The sequence below is a fragment of the Podarcis vaucheri genome (assembly GCF_965113315.1).
Source record: "Podarcis vaucheri genome assembly, chromosome: 1".
NCBI classification, from domain to species: Eukaryota; Metazoa; Chordata; class Lepidosauria; order Squamata; family Lacertidae; genus Podarcis; species Podarcis vaucheri.
The window spans coordinates 50,179,101-50,197,654 of NC_138759.1; the positions used below are offsets into that span (position 1 = coordinate 50,179,101).

Genomic DNA, 18,554 nt, shown 5'->3' on the forward strand with positions numbered 1-18,554 from the left:
CTGGGCGGCTTCCAACATGATATTAAAAACACAATAAAATATCAAACATTAAAAACTTCCCTAAACAGGGCTGCCTTCAGATGTCTTCTAAAAGTCAGATAGTTCTTTGCCATCTAGTGAGAGGGTGTTCCACAGGGTGGGCGCCACTACTAAGAAGGCCCTCTGCCTGGTTCCCTGTAACCTCATTTATCGCAGTGAGGGAACCGCCAGAAGGCCCTCGGAGCTGGACCTCAATGTCCAGGCTGAACGATGGGGGTGGAGATGCTCCTTCAGGTATACTATACTGTCTTCTTCAAGCAAATATATTCTCTGAGAATATCATTCATTTCATTTGGTGAATTCAGATGATGGTGCTATTACCTCTGGGTTTCAATCTGTTACAACACTTAACTGTAATCTCTCTGGCTCTCTAGAACCAAAGGCTAATGAAGTCTTCTCTCTGGTGACTCCCAGAATGACAGGTCTAGAGCAGAAATGAATTTACTTCATTAGGAAGTAAATGTAGGAGTCCAGCTTCTGTTCCAGTTCATACATGAGACTTTCTCTAGAAGATATGAAACTGCTTGTGACATTTTAAAACATAAATAGGTTTTTACAGCACATACGAAATAGGTCTTGATCTCTGAAGATTTTCCAGCTATTCAAATCAGCCTGTTTTGTGGTTTTTCCTTATGGCAGTCCTTTCAGGAGGACGTCCTTCACCCTTTTAAAATGGATTTGGGAGGCGGCGTTGCGTTGATTTTATTTTTATTATGTATTTTGTGGTTTTATATTTTGATTTTATTCTGTGAACCATCCTGAGACCTCTGGGTATAGGACAGTATATAAATTCATTCAATCAATATCCATTGTGTCGATGCTGGGATATATCAGCTTGTCAGAGGGCTGCAGTAGCCTGTGATTCAGCCTTGGGGAATATGAGGCATCTAAGTGAAATAATCATGGAAATATGAGAAAATATGTTGCTCTCTTCAAAGAGTACCTTTAGGCATTAGCAAAGAAAGGCAATCCATTAACACCTGTTGGTTCTGTGGCCTCACAAAGGTAAAAGTATTTTTTGGATAACATACTGCCGCAGCAGGATCATCTGAGCTTCCCTTTTTGAAGACTTGATTATATATTCAAATGTATGAGGTCTTAGTTAGTTTTGGGAATATACATTATTAATAAAGAAATTTCATGTTTAAAAAAACGCCTTCCAGCTATTCACAATTAGCAGCTTCCATGAATATAAAGGACAATGTTTCATAAAACCAAAGCATTATAAAAGATAAAAGCAACAATATGAGACAGAATTTTATGTTGCCTCATTATCATCATCACCAATAATAATAAAAATAGCAGCAGAAAAACAACAGCAATAAATAACAGCATCTAACTCGGGTTTCCTCAACCTCAGCCCTCCAGATGTTTTGAGACTACAATTCCCATCATCCCTGACCACTGGTCCTGCTAGCTAGGGATCATGGGAGTTGTAGGCCAGAAACATCTGGAGGGCCGAGGTTGAGGAAGCCTGATCTAACTCAATGCAGTATCTTACTTATTTCCTTACCTACATAAGGACTAACATGCAAGGTTGTCTTTGAATCGTACCTGATCTTACCAGGTTAATATGCAGCTGCTAGGTAGGTTCATCAGAGCTAGGGCAACTGGTCTCAGCAAGAGTCATAATTAACCAGGCAAGCAGAATTGGCACAAGAAAGGGCCACGGAGATAGGAAAATTTTGGGGTATGGTCAAGCAGCCCCAGGGGATGTTATAACGGCAAGCCACAGTCCATAACTGAACTGTGGACTCCACAAGTGAAATGTAAACTGTTCTCCCAGCTGCTGTTTCCTGTTTCCTTTGGCTGGGGAAACTGAAAATCTGAGGCTAATGAATGTCTATCTATGACTAATGTCTGTCTAAAGTTTATTTCAGGTACAGCAGCATAGGGCTGAGAAGTGATGCAAAATTTGTAAGTTGTGCAGTGCTGAAAAGGAAGACCCAGAAGGAGGTCACTAATTTGCATCTTTAATTATGGAGCAAATCTCATAAACTATTAAATGTGCAAGCCTGCTGCAAATAGAATCTCTGTTATATAAAATATGAGATTCCCTTTAAGGAGAATTGAATGATCCCTGAGAATAGTTTTTTGGGTTGTTGTTTTTTTGTTCCACTTGGAAGACACAAGCTTTCCTTTAAAATCTGAGAGAAGCACACAAACTACAGAAGAGAGAAAAGAAGTCAGAGGAAAAGGAGACCTATTCTGAACTGCTAAGAATCTTGATGCAAATGCTGTCTGACATGCCAGGGAGGACAACATGCATTATTCACTAGAATGAAGCACAATCAGCTGGGAAGGTGGTTTGCGGAAAAGAATTTAGGTCACAACTTCCAAGAAAGAAAATGAGTACAATGTGCTGTAAACAACTTCCCTGAGGGCCTGAGATGGAAACTACCCCTAGCAGCATATGTTCAAAGGACTCTGAAATCCGAGACTTTCCTGGTATGTGAAGGCAGAGTGACTGATCTGTAAGTGCATAGGTAACCTGTTAGTTTGTACAGCTGCAAACAAAATTTTTGTTTCTTGAATGAAAAGCTGAGTGGGAACAACCATGTCATACAGTTAAGTACTTAATTTGTTTCAGAAGTCCGTTCTTAACCTTAAACTGTTCTTAACCTGAAGCACCACTTTAGCTAATGGGGCCTCCTGCTGCTGCCGCGCCACTGAAGCACGATTTCTGTTCTCATCCTGAAGCAAAGTTCTTAACCTGAAGCACTATTTCTGGGTTAGCGGAGTCTGTAACCTGAAGCGTATGTAACCTGAGGTACCACTGTATATGGTAAACACAGGAGTTCCCACCGCAATTTTGAAGCACCCAGAATAAGAGTCTTCCCAGAATTATAGTATTCATTGTAGATCTCAAAGTTGATGTTGTTGATAAATTACAAAATTTATTCCTCTTTTTCATTATTTTTTCATTATTCGGCATTAGATCCATTTCAGTCCGGTTTCCGTCCTGGTTTTGGGACGGAGATGGCTCTGGTTGCCCTAACAAATGATCTCCGTAGACAACTGGATCGAGGCGGGTCAGGACTGCTGATCCTTTTAGATTTGTCAGCAGCCTTTGACATGGTCGATCATGATCTTCTGGACCACCGCCTTGCAGACGTGGGGATACAGGGCATAGCCCGTAACTGGTTGTGCTCTTTTATCTCTGGTCGGGGACAGAGGGTAGCACTAGGGAGGGAAATGTCGTCGCGCCACTCCTTGGTGTGTGGAGTGCCGCAGGGCGCAATTCTCTCCCTGATGCTTTTTAACATCTTTATGCGCCCCCTTGCTTGGATTACCTGGAGCTTTGGGCTGGGCTGTCACCAATATGCTGACGACACTCAGCTCTATCTGCTGATGGATGGCCACACCGACTCGGCCCCGAACACACTGACCAGATGCTTGGAAGCTATGGCTGGATGGTTTTTTGGGAGCCGATTGAAACTAAATCCTTCGAAGACAGAGGTCCTATGGCTGGGTCGGGATGGCATGGGGATGAGGGACCAACTCCCTTCTCTTGCGGGGGCCCAATTAGTGCCATTGCCTTCCGTTAAGAGTTTGGGTGTAATCCTTGACGCCTCCCTTTCCATGGAGGCACAAGTTACAGCAACAGCCAAGGCGACATTTTTCCACCTTCGCCGCATCAAGCAGTTGGTCCCTTACCTTTCCCGCCCCGACCTGGCCACAGTGATCCGTTCATCTCCAGGCTTGACTACTGTAATTCGCTCTACGTGGGGCTGCCCTTGAAGCTGTCCCAGAAACTCCAGCGGGTACAGAATGCTGCAGCGAGGCTCCTCAAGGGGTCTCTGCCATGGGAGCATATTCACCCAGTGCTTTTCAAGCTGCACTGGAGTACAGGGTCAGATTTAAGGTGCTGCTTTTGACCTTTAAAGCCCTTCATGGCCTAGGACCCTCGTACCCACGGAGAGCCTCAAGGTCCATAAATAACAACACCCTAGTGGTCCCAGGCCCTAAGGAAGTTAGATTGGCTTCAACCAGAGCCAGGGCCTTTTCAACTCTGGCTCCGGCCTGGTGGAACGCTCTGCCTCATGAGACCAGGGCCCTGCAGGATCTGATTTCTTTCCGCAGGACCTGTAAGACAGAGTTGTTCCGCCTGGCCTTTGGCTTGGAGACAATTTGATTCCCTCCCTCCCTCTCTTTCTTTTTTCTTTTCCTTCTTCTCCTGCGATAAGGCTACATTTTAATATTTTAATGTTCCATTATTTTAATGTATTTTATTTTTGTTTTTAAGTTGTAATCATTCATCTTGTTTTTATTATTGCTTGTAAGCCGCTCTGAGCCCGGCCTTGGCTGGGGAGGGTGGGGTATAAATAAATAATTATTATTATTATTATTATTATTATTATTATTATTATTATTATTATTATTATTTGCCAGTATTTACTATGGCCTTGTTCTAAACATCTAAAGCAGGGGAGCCAATGTGGTGCCCTCGAGACACCCCTGACTATCAGCCATGCCAGCTGGAGCTGATGGGAGTTGGAATCCATCAGAATCTATAGGCTACCACCTTGGCTACCCCTGGACTAGAGAAAAGGATAGACATTTCCTACTGGCCGCTGCTGCATCATCATCACCTGAAGAACTATTAGCAGTTTATATTAGCATTCACTGAACGTCTAACGTTTGGTGTACTGTTTAGTTAATATCCCTACAGCATCTCAAAACCCAAACAGAGACATGATTGTGTCGATCACCTGTAATAGCTTTTTATTCCATTGATCTGCTAGATAAGAGACAGGAAGTCCCCACAGTCCAGTCTGAAACCCTTTCAGATCCATAAAATTCTAGGAGCAATCAAGATCCAACCCTAGGGGGAAGACAGATCAACACACTTCTGTCACAGATGGTGAAAATTAAAGTTTGATGCAGACGATGTTGTCACTGGACCTATATGTGGAAGGACACTTTGCTTCATTTCCCAAGTTCCCACATTGTGTTTCATGCACCAGTTCCTGAAAATTGCCTGTTTCACAATACTAAACCTGTCATATGAAGAAGTACTTGACATGTAGCTTCTATGTGACTGAATGCTGGCTGGAGATTCCCAAAGGAGCCTGACCGCCGCAGAACAGGCTGCATTTGGACAACAGTCCCTTAGGCTTCCAATCCAGTCTCACCTTATTTATGGTAAATCCAGTAATTAGTTTTCAAGACGGGTTCTGTAGGCTCAAAATACATCAGCAGGGCTATTCACTTTGCAAAAGGTCTAGAAACATTGACCCAGTACTTTAAATACTGTGTTACTTTCCCTTGCATCCCTTCAATGGGAGGTGGTTGACATTCTAACTGCGTACAAAAGGGTATTGTTAAATGAAAGCTAATTAGGATAGGATTTCATGTTGCTAAGTGCTACAGCTTTGGTATGCAGGAGAGTCAAACAGCAAGGGCAGGGTATAAGTATCAAATGCTTAATAGTGCTTCAAACTCCCCATTGCCAAGCAATGGGAAGTTCATTGGAGCCTGTATGGAGTCAATTTCTATTTGTGGCAAATAAGAGAGAACAACCCAGCAAAAGCAGCCACACATCACTATTCTGATCATGGGTTTCAAGCGCCTAAGAGTAAGAGTTTGGGTAATGTGGTTGGAAAGCAGGGATGTTTGGCCGCTCTACAGAGCATTTATCTTGTATCAAAGGGGTCACTCTAAATTAAATGAAGAAAGTAATTGTGCAGACGACAATGAAGATAGATTTTGAAAGTATTTTATTTGCTGGAGGCTTATAGCATTTTTGTAATAATCTGTTTAGAAAGTTGAGCAGGTAGTTCAGGGACGGTTGTGAATCTCACAACAACACCAATCTAGACAACCAAAAACAGCCAGCTCACCAAGAAAGAAACAACCGTTACAGCCGTTTATGGTTTTACCATGAGATATAGAATGCAAAGGAAGTTGTGTTGGTTCATAAGAGACAAAATCAAAAATTCACAATAGGGACTTGTTAGGGCCAACCAAAATGTCATAAAACGGTGAGCAGCATAAGAACATAAGACAAGCCTGCTGGATCAGGCCAGTGGCCCGTCTAGGCCAACATCCTGTTCCCAACCGGATGACTCTGGGAAGCCTGAAAGCTGGGAATGTGTGCAACTGCACTCGGCCCAACTGTGGTTCCCAGCCAGCGGCGTAGCGTGGGTTGTCAGCACCCGGGGCAAGGCAAATAATTTGCGCCCCCTAACCCGGGGCAAGGCAAGTAATTTGCGCCCCCTAACCCGGGGCAAGGCAAGTAATTTGCGCCCCCTAACCCAGGGCAAGGGAAGTAATTTGCGCCCCCTAACCTGCCGCCGCTGCCAGCTTCTTCTTGCTGCTGCCTGGTCTGGTCTGGTGTGGTTCTCTCCCGCGCTCAGCGCTGCGCTGGGCGGCCGCTGCACTGTCCCTCCCCCAGATAGTCCCTCGCTCTCTCTCCGCACCGCACGCCTGGCACCACCCCCTCCACAGTGGGCGGCGACCCAGCGGCTCGGATCGGATTCGCACAGCAAGCACTGCAGTGAGAGAGAGTGAGTGAGCCAGGTAGGGGCAGAGAGCTGAGAGTGCGAGCGCGCCCCCCCAGATGTTGCGCCCGGTGCGGCCGGCCCCCCCTGCACCCTCCACACTACGCCACTGTTCCCAGCAACTAGTATTAAAGCTTTTAGAATTATTTCTCGGAATATATGCAAAGCAGGGGATTGGGGGAAAGGGGAGGGATAAAATAAATAAAACCTAGCTAGACTTTGTTGTGATTAAGCCTACATTTAGACCTTCTCAAGGTGGAGTCTGAAGTCTTGGCTGAATCAGCCTCTGCCGGGTGTTGCAGGGCCCCACATTGCACCTAGGACCCCTGCACAAAGAAGCAAAAGCTGGCCACCATTTTTTTAAAACATCAGGGTCAGCCGTTAAGCTATTACCACTTGCATTCTTGGCAGCATGAACATATTTAAAAACCTCTGGGCTATAGCTAACAGCCCCTTGATCAGCTTCTGTTGCTCCTAGCAATTGGCAGGCTTCCCACAGGTCAAGAAAAGGGTCAGCTAATGCCACGACCATTACCATAGGGCTGGTTTGTTAAGTTCAGGTTTTTTCTTATGCTACAAACCTCTAATGAATGAAACTGGAGCTCTTTGCTGCAACTGAATTATTAAAATGATGAGATCTGTCCCCCTTCCGAACCTATACACCAAGTACCTATGGAAGCGTGCTCATCTGAAGAGAACTGACAGAAAGGACAACCAACAGAGCAACATAGGAAGCTGCCTTACACCGAGTCAAAGCACTGCCCCATCTAGCTCAGTATCACCTACACGGACTGGCAGCAGCTCTCCAGGGCTTCAAGCATGGGATATTCCCAGCCCTGACTGGCAATGCCAAGGACTGAACTTTGGCCCTTCTGGGTGCAAAGCAGATACTCTGCCGCTGAGCTTTGGCTCTCCCTGGAACATAAAGCTATCAACAGTCACACCATGCAGATGATGACATGTAATCTGGGGCTGATTAATTCATGTACAGAGATGATCTGTGTGTACAGTGTCCAGGCTCTGGGCAGCTTGCAGTGCTAATGAACATATGGAGGTTGGATGTCATTCCCCTTGAAATGTACCTTATCACCTGATCTCTTGTCATCTGCTTGGCACATAAAAAGAGCCTTCACAGACCAGACAGCGGCTTGCCTATCTGGTCTGGCATCCTGTTCTCACAGCAGCCAGTGAGATGCTTTGGGATGCCTGAAAGTAGGATTTGAGTGCAGCAGCTCTCTCCCAGTCCAGCAACCAGCTTTCAGAGGCATACTTTCTTTGACCCTGAAGGTGGACACCGTGACTAGTAGCCATTGATCCTTATCCTCTGTGAATTTGTCTAATCCTCTCTTAAAGCCATCCAAGATGCATCTCTTCCACGGCGCAAGGGATTAGACTAGGTGCCCTCCAAAGTAACCTTTCAACTCTAAAATACTGTGATTCTAAAGCTAATTACTCTGTGCAAAACTCCAAGCCAAATCTCTGGCACTTTACATTCCTTTAAGCCTTTGGATGAGAAGCAGACCTTAGTAGTCAGGCCGGCACGAGGACACAAGAGCTCATGCAAGTTGCTGGCTTTAGGTTATTATGTCGTGCTGTGTTATTTTATAGTGTTGTGAATATTTTGTTGTATGCCACCCTGATAATATGTTTGAAGTTCAGTTAATAAATCTAAATAAATAAAAGCACTGGAGCCTGCATCTGAAGAAGTCGATTATCTGAAGTGGCCCCATCAGTACCTCTGAACATCAGAGTTTGCCTTTTTCTACATATCCTGCATCTGAAGTTAGACATTTTTGTGTTTATTGGACATATACTCCCCTACGCATAGGGTTTGGTGGATCACGCATACGTTTATATTAACCATATTAGTTTTCTCACCTATCACCATTTAAAAAGAGTAAGAGATTGAAGGCTTCCTGTCCTTGAAAGACCTTTTTATTTTATTTTTAGCCTTCATACTGCATTCATGTAGGATGGGGGCAAGGGATGCTGGAAGAGGAGAAAATGGATTGTTATGGGGAAAGTTAATCATGGTGACACACCTTTTGTTCCAGGCAACCAGATTGTACTTTGAGCCATCCAGAATGTCAGGATCAACAAGTCTTAAACCAGGAGCTTTGGCGCTTAGGCTCTGATTCTCTCTTTTACTAGGGCCACTTATTGGAGGAAGAAACACCGAGCATTTCAAACCTGGATACGTACACTGGTGATGTAGGAGAGCCAGTCTCATATCACTTCCTATTGCATAGCTACAAGACTGGCAGCAAGTCTGGGCAGAGGCCAGGTAGAGGGCCTTTTCGGTAGTGGCACCCGCCCTGTGGAACGCCCTTCCATCAGATGTCAAAGAAAGAAACAACTATCTGACTGTTAGAAGACACCTGAAAGCAGCCCTGTCTAGGGAAGTTTTTAATTGACTTTATTTATTTAACAAAACCAAAAAACTGCTTGATTGTAAGAGAACCTCCAAGTGGTTTACAAAAATATATGATAAAACATGAAAACTTCTGATAAAAAAAACCATTTTATAGCAGGTAATTAAAAACATTCAAAAGCCAATTAGATAAAAAGAGATAAAACACTTGTAACTTCTACATGTCTGGACGACACAAAAATGTTTTAAGCAGACACCGAAAATAATACGGCAAAGGTGCCTGCCTGATCTCAAAAGGCAGGGAGTTCCATAGTGGAGGTGCTGGCTTACTATAAGATCAATTTCTTACAAATGCAGAATGATTATTATGTGATACTTGTAACAGTGCTGGTTCTGCAAACCGAAGTGGTTGTGTAGACATATATATAGGGATGGTGATCCTGCAAGTAATCTGGGCCCAAGCTGTTAAAGGCTGTAGATAGTATGCACTTTATGCACCTGAGACACTGTCCTTGAGAGAAAACAGAACTATGTTAGACAGAACAATGGTGACCTACTATAAGGCAGATCTCTATACAAGACATGCAGTTGGCAAACCACCTTTAAAATGATTTTAACACCTGACCACTCACTACAGACTATTGGCATGTATAGGGGGAAATAATGGCAGAATCACCTCTCAAATGCCCAGAAGCAAACAGTCAAAGGGAGCAGACAAATTTTGAATTGCATTTATGTTTGTAGTCTTACTTCAGAGATGTAATATAGACAGATACCCATCATTTCTAAATCCACTTACTTGAATTTATGACAGGTTCTTTTAAGGACAGATTATGATTCAAACTAGGCTCTGAGTTACTATTACATGTTGTTTTCAGACTCCCCGCAATACTCCTTATCTCCAGCAATAATCCTTTATCTCTTACCCTTGCTGACAATGAAATAAATCCATTTATTGAGATGTACTCCTTGTTCCTCCTTATCTCCACTGCCGTGAGGAGAAAAATTCTCCAGCATTGTGTGGATATATGCACCCTGGCAGCTGAATGCTTTAGTGAGGAAAATGTATTCACACATTAAATGCAGTGAATAACGGTAGCCACTAGATGGCATCGACAGACAGTATGATAATAAATGTTGCCTGCAAAAGCAGCTTCTCACTTTTCTCTCTGAAACAGGAACTTAGGCATCCCCCTTGATGGTCAGCCCCAGCCAGCAGAGACATTGGTCCGGGATTATGGGAGTCATAATTCTATAAGATGTGGAGTATACATAGTCAATCCCATGACATCCATTTTGTCTGAAAGATGGTACCTGGACTCCTCCTGAGGCTTAGTTTGAACCACTAGTCTGTCTCAGAAATTCCTTTTCAGTACCAAATCCTGGTGTGAAGTAAAAGCACAGCAGAGAGCTTCTGATCATGTGCAAAGGGTCTTTCCCTCAGCAATGAGTAACCACAGCCCACCAGCACAATTTACAGTTAGGGACAGGTATCAAAGGTGTAGAAGGCAGCTTCAAGGCAAGTTTAAGAATTGTGCATTCTTAATATTAAATTCTGTTACTCACAGAAGTGTAGAATAAATTCTTGGGAGCTGCATTTTTTAGCTCAAAATGATGGAAGGGAGGGAGGGTTTGGGGGACCGCTTCCGCACCTCAGACAGCAACCTTTGCACTTAATATTTCTTGGCGATAAAGAAAATTCAGCACAGGACTACGAGCCTATCATGAAATATCACATTCCATCTTCTAATGTGATACAAACATCACTTTTCTTTTCCAACAGCCAATCATACTGCAAAACAAGCTTCTTCTGACATTCAAGGTAAAACTCCACTATGGCGACATGCAACTGCCTTTGGCAGGGACCTAGTAAGTCCTGTGCTTGCACCTTGGCCTTCGGTGTTCTGGGGATCTTCTGTTGTACAGTCCTTGATGCATTACACAATGTTTATGGAAGTTTCTAATGTTTGATGTTTTATTGCTTGTATTATTATTATTATTATTATTATTATTATTATTATTATGTTGGAAACTGCCCAGAATGGCTGGGGAAACCCAGCCAGATGGCCGGGGTGTGAATAATATATTATTATTATTAAGTAAGCACTTTTCCAAACCAGTCTTACCCTTGCTGTCTTCCTTTGCCTGCTTTCTGCTGCAGTAAATGTTAATTTTGCGTGGCGAGTTCCCGCCCCCCACCAAGATAAATAAACACACGAGACACCATAAATTAAGGTTAATTGGGCGAATTAGGCCACAACTTTATTGAATTCAGGAATGAGAGGCATTGGCTTAGGCATTGGTCCTAACGACTATCCGGCTCCAGCCCATTTGCTGGAGACACGGTGAAGGGTTAACACTGATCGGGGGAGTCTCCCGCTGAGGCACGTCGGCTAAGAGCTCCCCCGGGTCACCGCTCTGGGGCGTGCCTTTGGCCCACACCTCCATAGGCTTCGGACAGGGCCACGCCCCCCGGAGTCCTTTAACGGACCACCCTTCGTTCACTGGGGGGAGGTGATGGCGTTCCTCCCCCCCACACATCCTCTTAACCCCTTCTTACCAATGCCTACCGCCAATGCCGAAGAGTTGTGACGAGTTGCTACGAGGTAGGCGAAAAACCAAAAGGCTGGAAATTGCCAATTGGGAAAAATTCCTACCATGCCCCTTGCGGCGACAGGCCGAAGCCCATAGCAAAGTCAGACCTACCTAAAGCCCAACTAAAGGGAGGGAGGGTGGGGAAACGTGGGGCTAGCCGGAGAAGAGAGGGCGAGCCCCCTCCGCTCCGGCCCTAAATAGGGCAAGCCACGCCCCCTCCAGCCAGCCGATTGGCTGGCCAGGAGGCGTGGCCGGATGGGATTCCCCTGCTCTCGCGGGGGCTGAGACCAGCCCCCGCTCACGTGGGGAAGGGCGTGATGCCCGCAACCCCACCTCCTGGGGCAGGCCCGGAAGTGGCTTTGCGTGGCGAGTTCCCGCCCCCCACCAAGATAAATAAACACACGAGACACCATAAATTAAGGTTAATTGGGCGAATTAGGCCACAACTTTATTGAATTCAGGAATGAGAGGCATTGGCTTAGGCATTGGTCCTAACGACTATCCGGCTCCAGCCCATTTGCTGGAGACACGGTGAAGGGTTAACACTGATCGGGGGAGTCTCCCGCTGAGGCACGTCGGCTAAGAGCTCCCCCGGGTCACCGCTCTGGGGCGTGCCTTTGGCCCACACCTCCATAGGCTTCGGACAGGGCCACGCCCCCCGGAGTCCTTTAACGGACCACCCTTCGTTCACTGGGGGGAGGTGATGGCGTTCCTCCCCCCCACACATCCTCTTAACCCCTTCTTACCAATGCCTACCGCCACCGAGCAGCCGCTCGCCGCCAATACTCTCATGCCTGAATCCACTCCCTTATCCCCTTAGCAATATCCATCAGCCAAACATCGTTACCAGCATCCGAAAGATGCACGCCATCATACCGGTAGAGGGCCTCAATGTTGAAACGAATGCCTGGGTGGCTAATGACCAACCCCCCCAGGGCTGCCACTCTACGCACCACCGCCCGATCCAAGGCTTTCCTAGCCCTATTTATAGCTATCGGGCACCTGCAATCTCTCCAAACCCGCCTCTCCATCAGCGAGGCCCAAATAATTGTGACATTCGGGTAAGCTGCCTTCAGCTCCTCGAAGTCGCTAAAAATGTGCCACTGCAAATCAATTGCCTTCCTGTAGGCTAGGTCATTTTCCCCTAAATGTATAAGTAAAGCATCTGGGGGGCCCTCTACTGCCGCTCTGGTCATAACTGCCGGAAGCATCTCGGCCCAGCGCATTCCCCTCCGGGAGACCCAGGAAATGGTGATGTGAGGTGGGAAGCCCAGGCATGGCCCGAGACCGGAATTAATGGCGCGGACCCTGGCCCAATGCACAATACTGTGCCCGATAATCCAGACGCGCGCCCCCATGTCACCTGTAGGAAATTGAGATAAAAGGCCATGGTCAATCACTATCACAAATTCTTTCTCAAATAACGTTTGTACGCATTAGACTTCCAGCGACCTAAGTCCCTAATCCTTTCTGTTGTAAGACCCAAGTGCATTGCCGTGGTGGCTGCTCCGATCCTGAAGGAGTGTGCTGCAAAATCAGCCGCGGGGATGCCGCATGCTGCTAGCGCTAAGCGCATGACCCGAGTGAACTGGTGACGCGTCAAAGGTAAACCATCTGCATGGATCAATAGAGGCCCTGCCGAGGTGACCCTCAAGGATAAAAAGCGCCTCGTGTCTTTTACTGGGCATGGGCCAGGCCTGCCAGTGGGCATCAGCTGAACCAAAGCCCCCCTCCCGTACTGGTCCGTTTTGGAGCTGCGTATTCGTATTACCAAGTCCTCCCGTGACAAGGTAACATCGCTTAAAAGCAAGCCCCGGGAGGAACCGTGCCAACCTGCTTCATAAACTACCTCACCCACGCGCAGAGCTCCAAAAAAGGCAATGGAATATGCCGCTGAAAATAGGCGCGCCTCGTACTTTGACCAGCATACTGCACGCAATTTTTTATGGATTTGGGAGAGGATGTCGAATGATATCGGCCTTCTCGTATCGCAGTTTGGGGGCTGTAGCCTGCGCCAACCCTCTAACGTCCTTCGTATAACAAAATCGTCACAAGGATCTGTGGAAAATACCGCCTTGCAAAAGAATGAGATTGCCGCGGCTTGAAGGTTGAGGGTTCTGGGGGCGCGGCCCAAACGTCTTAGGTAAACTAGGTACGATAGCACCTCAGGCTTGACGGGAGGGGCATTGCTCTTGATGGCTCGGGTTTTGCGGCGGAAGTTTAAAAAATCTGACCAAGCCTTCTTATAGGATCTCAAAGTGGAAGGTGCCAATGAGGCCATTACTCCCTGAATCACTTCTGGCTCCCAGGCCTCTGGTCCCCATGCCTCTGGACCCCGAGACTCCAAAGATGTTCCGGGAACGGCTGCGGCAGAAGCTCTGCATCCGGTGCCAACGATCGGAAGCGGTCCATCTGAAAGCGAGATAGGGCGTCCGCGATGTCATTATTTACACCAGGCACAAATTTTGCAGAGAAGTGGATGTTGAGCTCTAAACACCGGAGAACGAAGGAACGCAGGAGGACGCCTACCCTTGGTGACCGCGCGACCTGCCTGGAAAGTACTGCCACCACGGCCTGATTGTCGGTGTGGAAGCACACCCTATGGTTACTGAAGGTTTCCGGCCACAGGTGCACCGCCACTACTATCGGAAAAAACTCCAGGAAGGTTAAGTCTCTGGTAATGGGCCCCCCTTGCCAGTCGGCGGGCCAGCGCTGAGCACACCATTGGCCCCTAAAGTAAACACCAAACCCCAGAGAGCCCGAAGCATCTGAATGGACCTGGAAGTCAACCTGCAGCGACAGGTTGCCCTGCCACAGGGAAATGCCGTTGTAGTTCTGCAAGAACCTCAACCAGACTTCCAGGTCAGACTTCACTTCCTTGGATAGCCGTACTCTATGGTGAGGGGAACGCAGCCCTGCTGACAATTTCGCGAGGCGGCCGCAGAATGGGCGGCCAGGGGAAACCACGCGGCAAGCAAAATTTAAGTGACCTAACAGAGACTGGATTTGCCTGAGCGTAACTTTTCTTAGAGGGAGCAGCTGCCGAATCAGGTCGCCAAGCGCGATGAGTTTTTCCCTGGGAAGCTTTGAGGTCTGAGCGACCGTGTCCAGCTCGATACCCAAATAAACCATTGTCGTGGCCGGACCCTCAGTTTTGTCGGCGGCTAGAGGAACCCCCAGTTCCCCTGCCAATGATATGAAGGCTTCGAGGAGCTCTGAGCACTTAAGGCTGCTATTGGCCACGAGGATAAAGTCGTCCAGGTAGTGCGACACGCCCTTGGCGCCGGTTCTAAAGCGAAGCGCCCAGTCTAGGAAGGTGCTGAATGCCTCAAAGGCTGCGCAGGCCACAGAGCAGCCCATGGGCATTGCCTTGTCTACAAAATATGCCCCCTCAAATTTGAAGCCAAGCCACCGAAAATCTTCTGGATGAACTGGCAGGAGTCTAAAGGCCGACTCAATGTCACATTTTGCCAGCAGTGCCCCCTTGCCGAACTTGCGTATGAGCTGCACCGCTTGGTCAAACGTGGCATACCTAACTGTGCAGAGTTCCTGTGGTATCGCATCATTGACAGACCCCCCCTTAGGGTAGGAAAGGTTGTGGATCATGCGATACTCACCGGGCGCTTTTTTGGGGACTATGCCTAACGGGGAAATATGGAGGCCTTCGATTGGAGGGGCTAGGAAGGGGCCGGCTACCCTTCCTGCTTTAATTTCCTTACTAATTTTCTTTTGGGCGACCTCGGGCATCTCCCTCACCGATTTTTGGTTTGGAGGATCACCTGAATTGGGGGGAAAGGCTACTGGGATCCTGAAACCAGTACTAAAGCCCTCCCATAAGTATTGCGCTGCCGTCCTGTTAGGATAAAGATCTAAAAGGTTTTTTAACGGTGTCAACTTGATGGGGGACCAGGCTAAGCCCAGACTGAAATTACTGTCTGCCACCCTGGGGTCCGAATGGCGCTCCGTGGCCACCTCTCGGTCCCGGGTTATGGGCGCCTCTCCCACCCCGAAAGGGCTGCCTCCCTTTAATGCAGGCAGTGGCTGGGTGGTTACCTAGGCATTTTTCGCACTCGTGGCTGTACTTACAGACAGCCCGTGCACAAACCCCCTTGTTGTACTCCCAGCAGAGTCGCCTCTGCTTTGCAGCGGTTTTCCAAGGTCTCGACGACTCCTGGGGCTTCTTCTCCACGAAGGGACCCACGTGGTCAGACCAGTAATTTTGGTCCCTCAGATCCCAGCGCGTGGACGACAACAGTGATGCATTTCTGCGGAAATCTTCATCATAATTTAGGGCAGCAATATCACCCGCTAAATCCCGTGCCCTCCTGACATGAGCTAGGTACGCAATCAAGTGCATCGCCCGCTTTGGATAAGCCGCGCTGACGACGCCCATGAACACCTGGAACCCATCCAGCCAGTTGTCAAAAGTACGTTCGGGTCTAGGTGTCCTGTACCTACGATTACCATACTTGCGCTTCTTCTCCCCTTTACCTGTAAGCTTTGCTGGAGGTATCAGTCTGAAAACATCTATAAATTCTCCATTAAGGATCTTATTCCTCTTTCTTGGAGATAAATGAGAGCCTACGATGAAATCCGTAGACAGATTAGTGGACGTTTTAACATCCTGAACCAAAGCGCCATCCTTCCATTCGAGGGTCCCGTTGAAGGATTTCCTGTAGGAATTAGCCCTTCTCTCGTTCACCCATAAAGGAAGACCCACCACGTCTTCCCCGTGGCCCCAGTACTCCTCCCTAGGAGCATCACTATCTGAATCGGAAGAAGAAGAGGTACCTGAATCATCCTCTGAATCCGAATGCCTACACTTCTTCTTCTTCTTTGAGGTGTGCTTCCTCTTCTCTTTCCTCTTCCCCGAGTGGTTCTCAGGAATGGCTTGATCCGGAACGGCTACCGCCTGCGCTGCTTGCGTCCCCTGGGCTTCCTCGTCGGAAGAAGAACTTGAGCCACCCTCGGCTGGTGCTGTCTGCAGTGGTGGGTTCTGAAAGAGACTTGGAACACCTGGATCCTTTTGCAGATTAGTAGCCCCGGGACAATGAACGCAAGCCTTACCCTTTTTGCCTCCCCTCGGGGCCCCTTTCGCCTTGCCCGGGCCGGCCGACTGTGCCCGGGTATTCCTTTTGGGCCGGGGTGTTGACTCCTTGGCTGCTTTCAGCGCTGCCACCGCGGCTGCAGAAGTGCCGGGTAGTTGCACCTCGTGAGGTTGTGTGTCTGGAATGAAATCCTGTGTGAACGCTTTTGGTGCCTCCATTACAGATACCGCCACCACCGGTGCCGCTGTCGATGGTGCCCCTGGCGCCAGCCCTGGTGCCGCTGTCACTTGCGCTGCCGGTGTCGCTGCCCCTTGTCCTGAAGATCTATGCCTATAGAAATCTTGAAATGCTGTGAAAAAATCTGCCAAGGCTTGAGGGTTACTTGGGATTACAAAAGGCTGGGGCTCCTCAATATTCCCCTGAAGCCCTCCAGCCACGGTGGAGTTTACTTGGTTACCTTGACCGGACATGATGTGCTCTGGATGCTTGCTTATCTTGATCAATGAAACACCAACCACGTAGTACTGCAAATGTGCGTAGCTCAGTATCGTCTGCACTGGCAAAACTTTAATGGAATGATAGTTAACACACCCAACCGCTCCTGTTCACTACTGTGCACACCAGTAAAACACCAGACAATCACTTTAGCTCAGTATTGTCCGCACTTGACCCAGTTGCTCAGAGTTGTCTTCCCTGGATACCCACCAGAGCACTTTATTATATATGTATATGTACTATAATTATTCTTATTGTTGTTAACTATTTGTTTATTTGTTTATCTATCGATTGCCGAATTGATTGATTGCAACTATATCGCAATTAAAATTGTTAAGAGCAAGTAAAGCAATGAAATGTATTGGAACTTAAGGCTCCTGCTTCTTATATCATTTACTTTAATTTAAATTAGAGCAGGTAGGTAAATTTGTCTTGTGATAGCCAAATGAGTTGATTTTCAATGCAAGCACCTAATCTGATTATATCTATATGTTAAGTAACCGTGAGATGCTAGAGCACTGTAATTAATCAGCTGTAATAAACTATATGGGCAAGATGAACGTAACGCTATAACCAATGGAGGCTCACAGTGCCACTAAATCCAGTAGAACCAGCAATTAAGGACTTGTCAGGCAGAGAGGGGAAGGAAGCCGCTTAAAGCCCTAGCAGACCTAATTAAATGACCTAGTAAAAGAAAGCAATACCAATTCCTTTAACGGAGGTGAATCAATGACTTGCAATACTATATAAGGCCTCTAACTAACCCAAGCACTTTAAAAAGGTCAGTTATGCAGCTTTAATTGAGCCAGTTAATGCTGCTGGGTTATGTCCCCTAAGAGAGCTGGCAGCCCAACTGAGTAAATCAACAAATGAATTCGACACAGGATAAACTTAAATGGCTATATCTCTTGATAAATTTACGTAGGGGGGCTGCAAACGGGAAGGAAAAATCCCCAGGTGTTTTCCCCTAGTAAGATGGCGGCCGCTAGGCAAGCCACGTGGTATTCAAAATGGCGCCGGGGCAGACGTTCGCCTAGCAACGGTAGCCCAATAGAAAAGCCGGCACACCGCTTCCTATGTGCTGTAGCCTATTGAAAATGGCGGCCGTCGACTGACCACGTGGGCAATTTAAATGGCCTGGGGCTCGTTACCTAGCAACAGTCAATAGTGCGGCTCAGAAACAATAGGCAAAAGGGGAGCAGGAAGAGTAACGCCAAGGCACCCCCGCCGTCCCTAACTGCAAGCGCTGCCGACGCTGACGCGAAAGAAGCGCCACCCCCTGCTAATTAAGTCGCAACAGTAGCTGCGCCAGGCCACGTGGGCAACCAAAGATGGCGGCCGAAAGCTATCCCGTTGCCTAGCAACGGAGGAAACTGCTCTCAGCTGTAGCCTCCTAACCGCGAAAATCCACTTCCCAAGGTAAAACCACGCTGCCGACAAAGCCCCTGGCAAAACGGACGCAAACGCACGCCAACGATAGACAATAGAATCCCGTGCCCGAAA

General features: G+C 47.4%; 3 protein-coding genes across 4 annotated transcripts in view; 1 reads left to right on the plus strand and 2 right to left on the minus strand.

The window, feature by feature from the left end:
* LOC309534386 (uncharacterized protein) overlaps positions 1-18,554 on the plus strand; it is a gene marked incomplete at its 3' end in the record, with an annotated part of 296,522 nt that overhangs the window by 201,648 nt on the left and 76,320 nt on the right. The gene's annotated exons all lie outside the window — the stretch shown is intronic.
* Positions 12,679-15,438, minus strand: LOC309535869 (uncharacterized protein). Its single transcript, XM_082229381.1, has 2 exons — positions 13,793-15,438; positions 12,679-12,871 (listed from the first exon to the last, which is right to left on the minus strand). The coding sequence occupies exon 1, from the start codon at positions 15,253-15,255 to the stop codon at positions 13,801-13,803; it is 1,455 nt and encodes a 484-aa protein (XP_082085507.1). The 5' UTR covers positions 15,256-15,438; the 3' UTR covers positions 12,679-12,871; positions 13,793-13,800.
* LOC309535982 (uncharacterized protein) lies at positions 15,437-17,184 on the minus strand (the record flags this gene model as incomplete). Its single annotated transcript, XM_082229543.1, has 2 exons — positions 16,300-17,184; positions 15,437-16,089 (listed from the first exon to the last, which is right to left on the minus strand). The coding sequence occupies exons 1-2, from the start codon at positions 17,024-17,026 to the stop codon at positions 15,437-15,439; spliced, it is 1,380 nt and encodes a 459-aa protein (XP_082085669.1). The 5' UTR covers positions 17,027-17,184.

Excerpts from the sequence above, each read along its gene's own strand:
- LOC309535869 (XM_082229381.1), bottom strand. The coding sequence starts at position 15,255 with ATGCCCGAGGTCGCCCAAAAGAAAATTAGTAAGGAAATTAAAGCAGGA.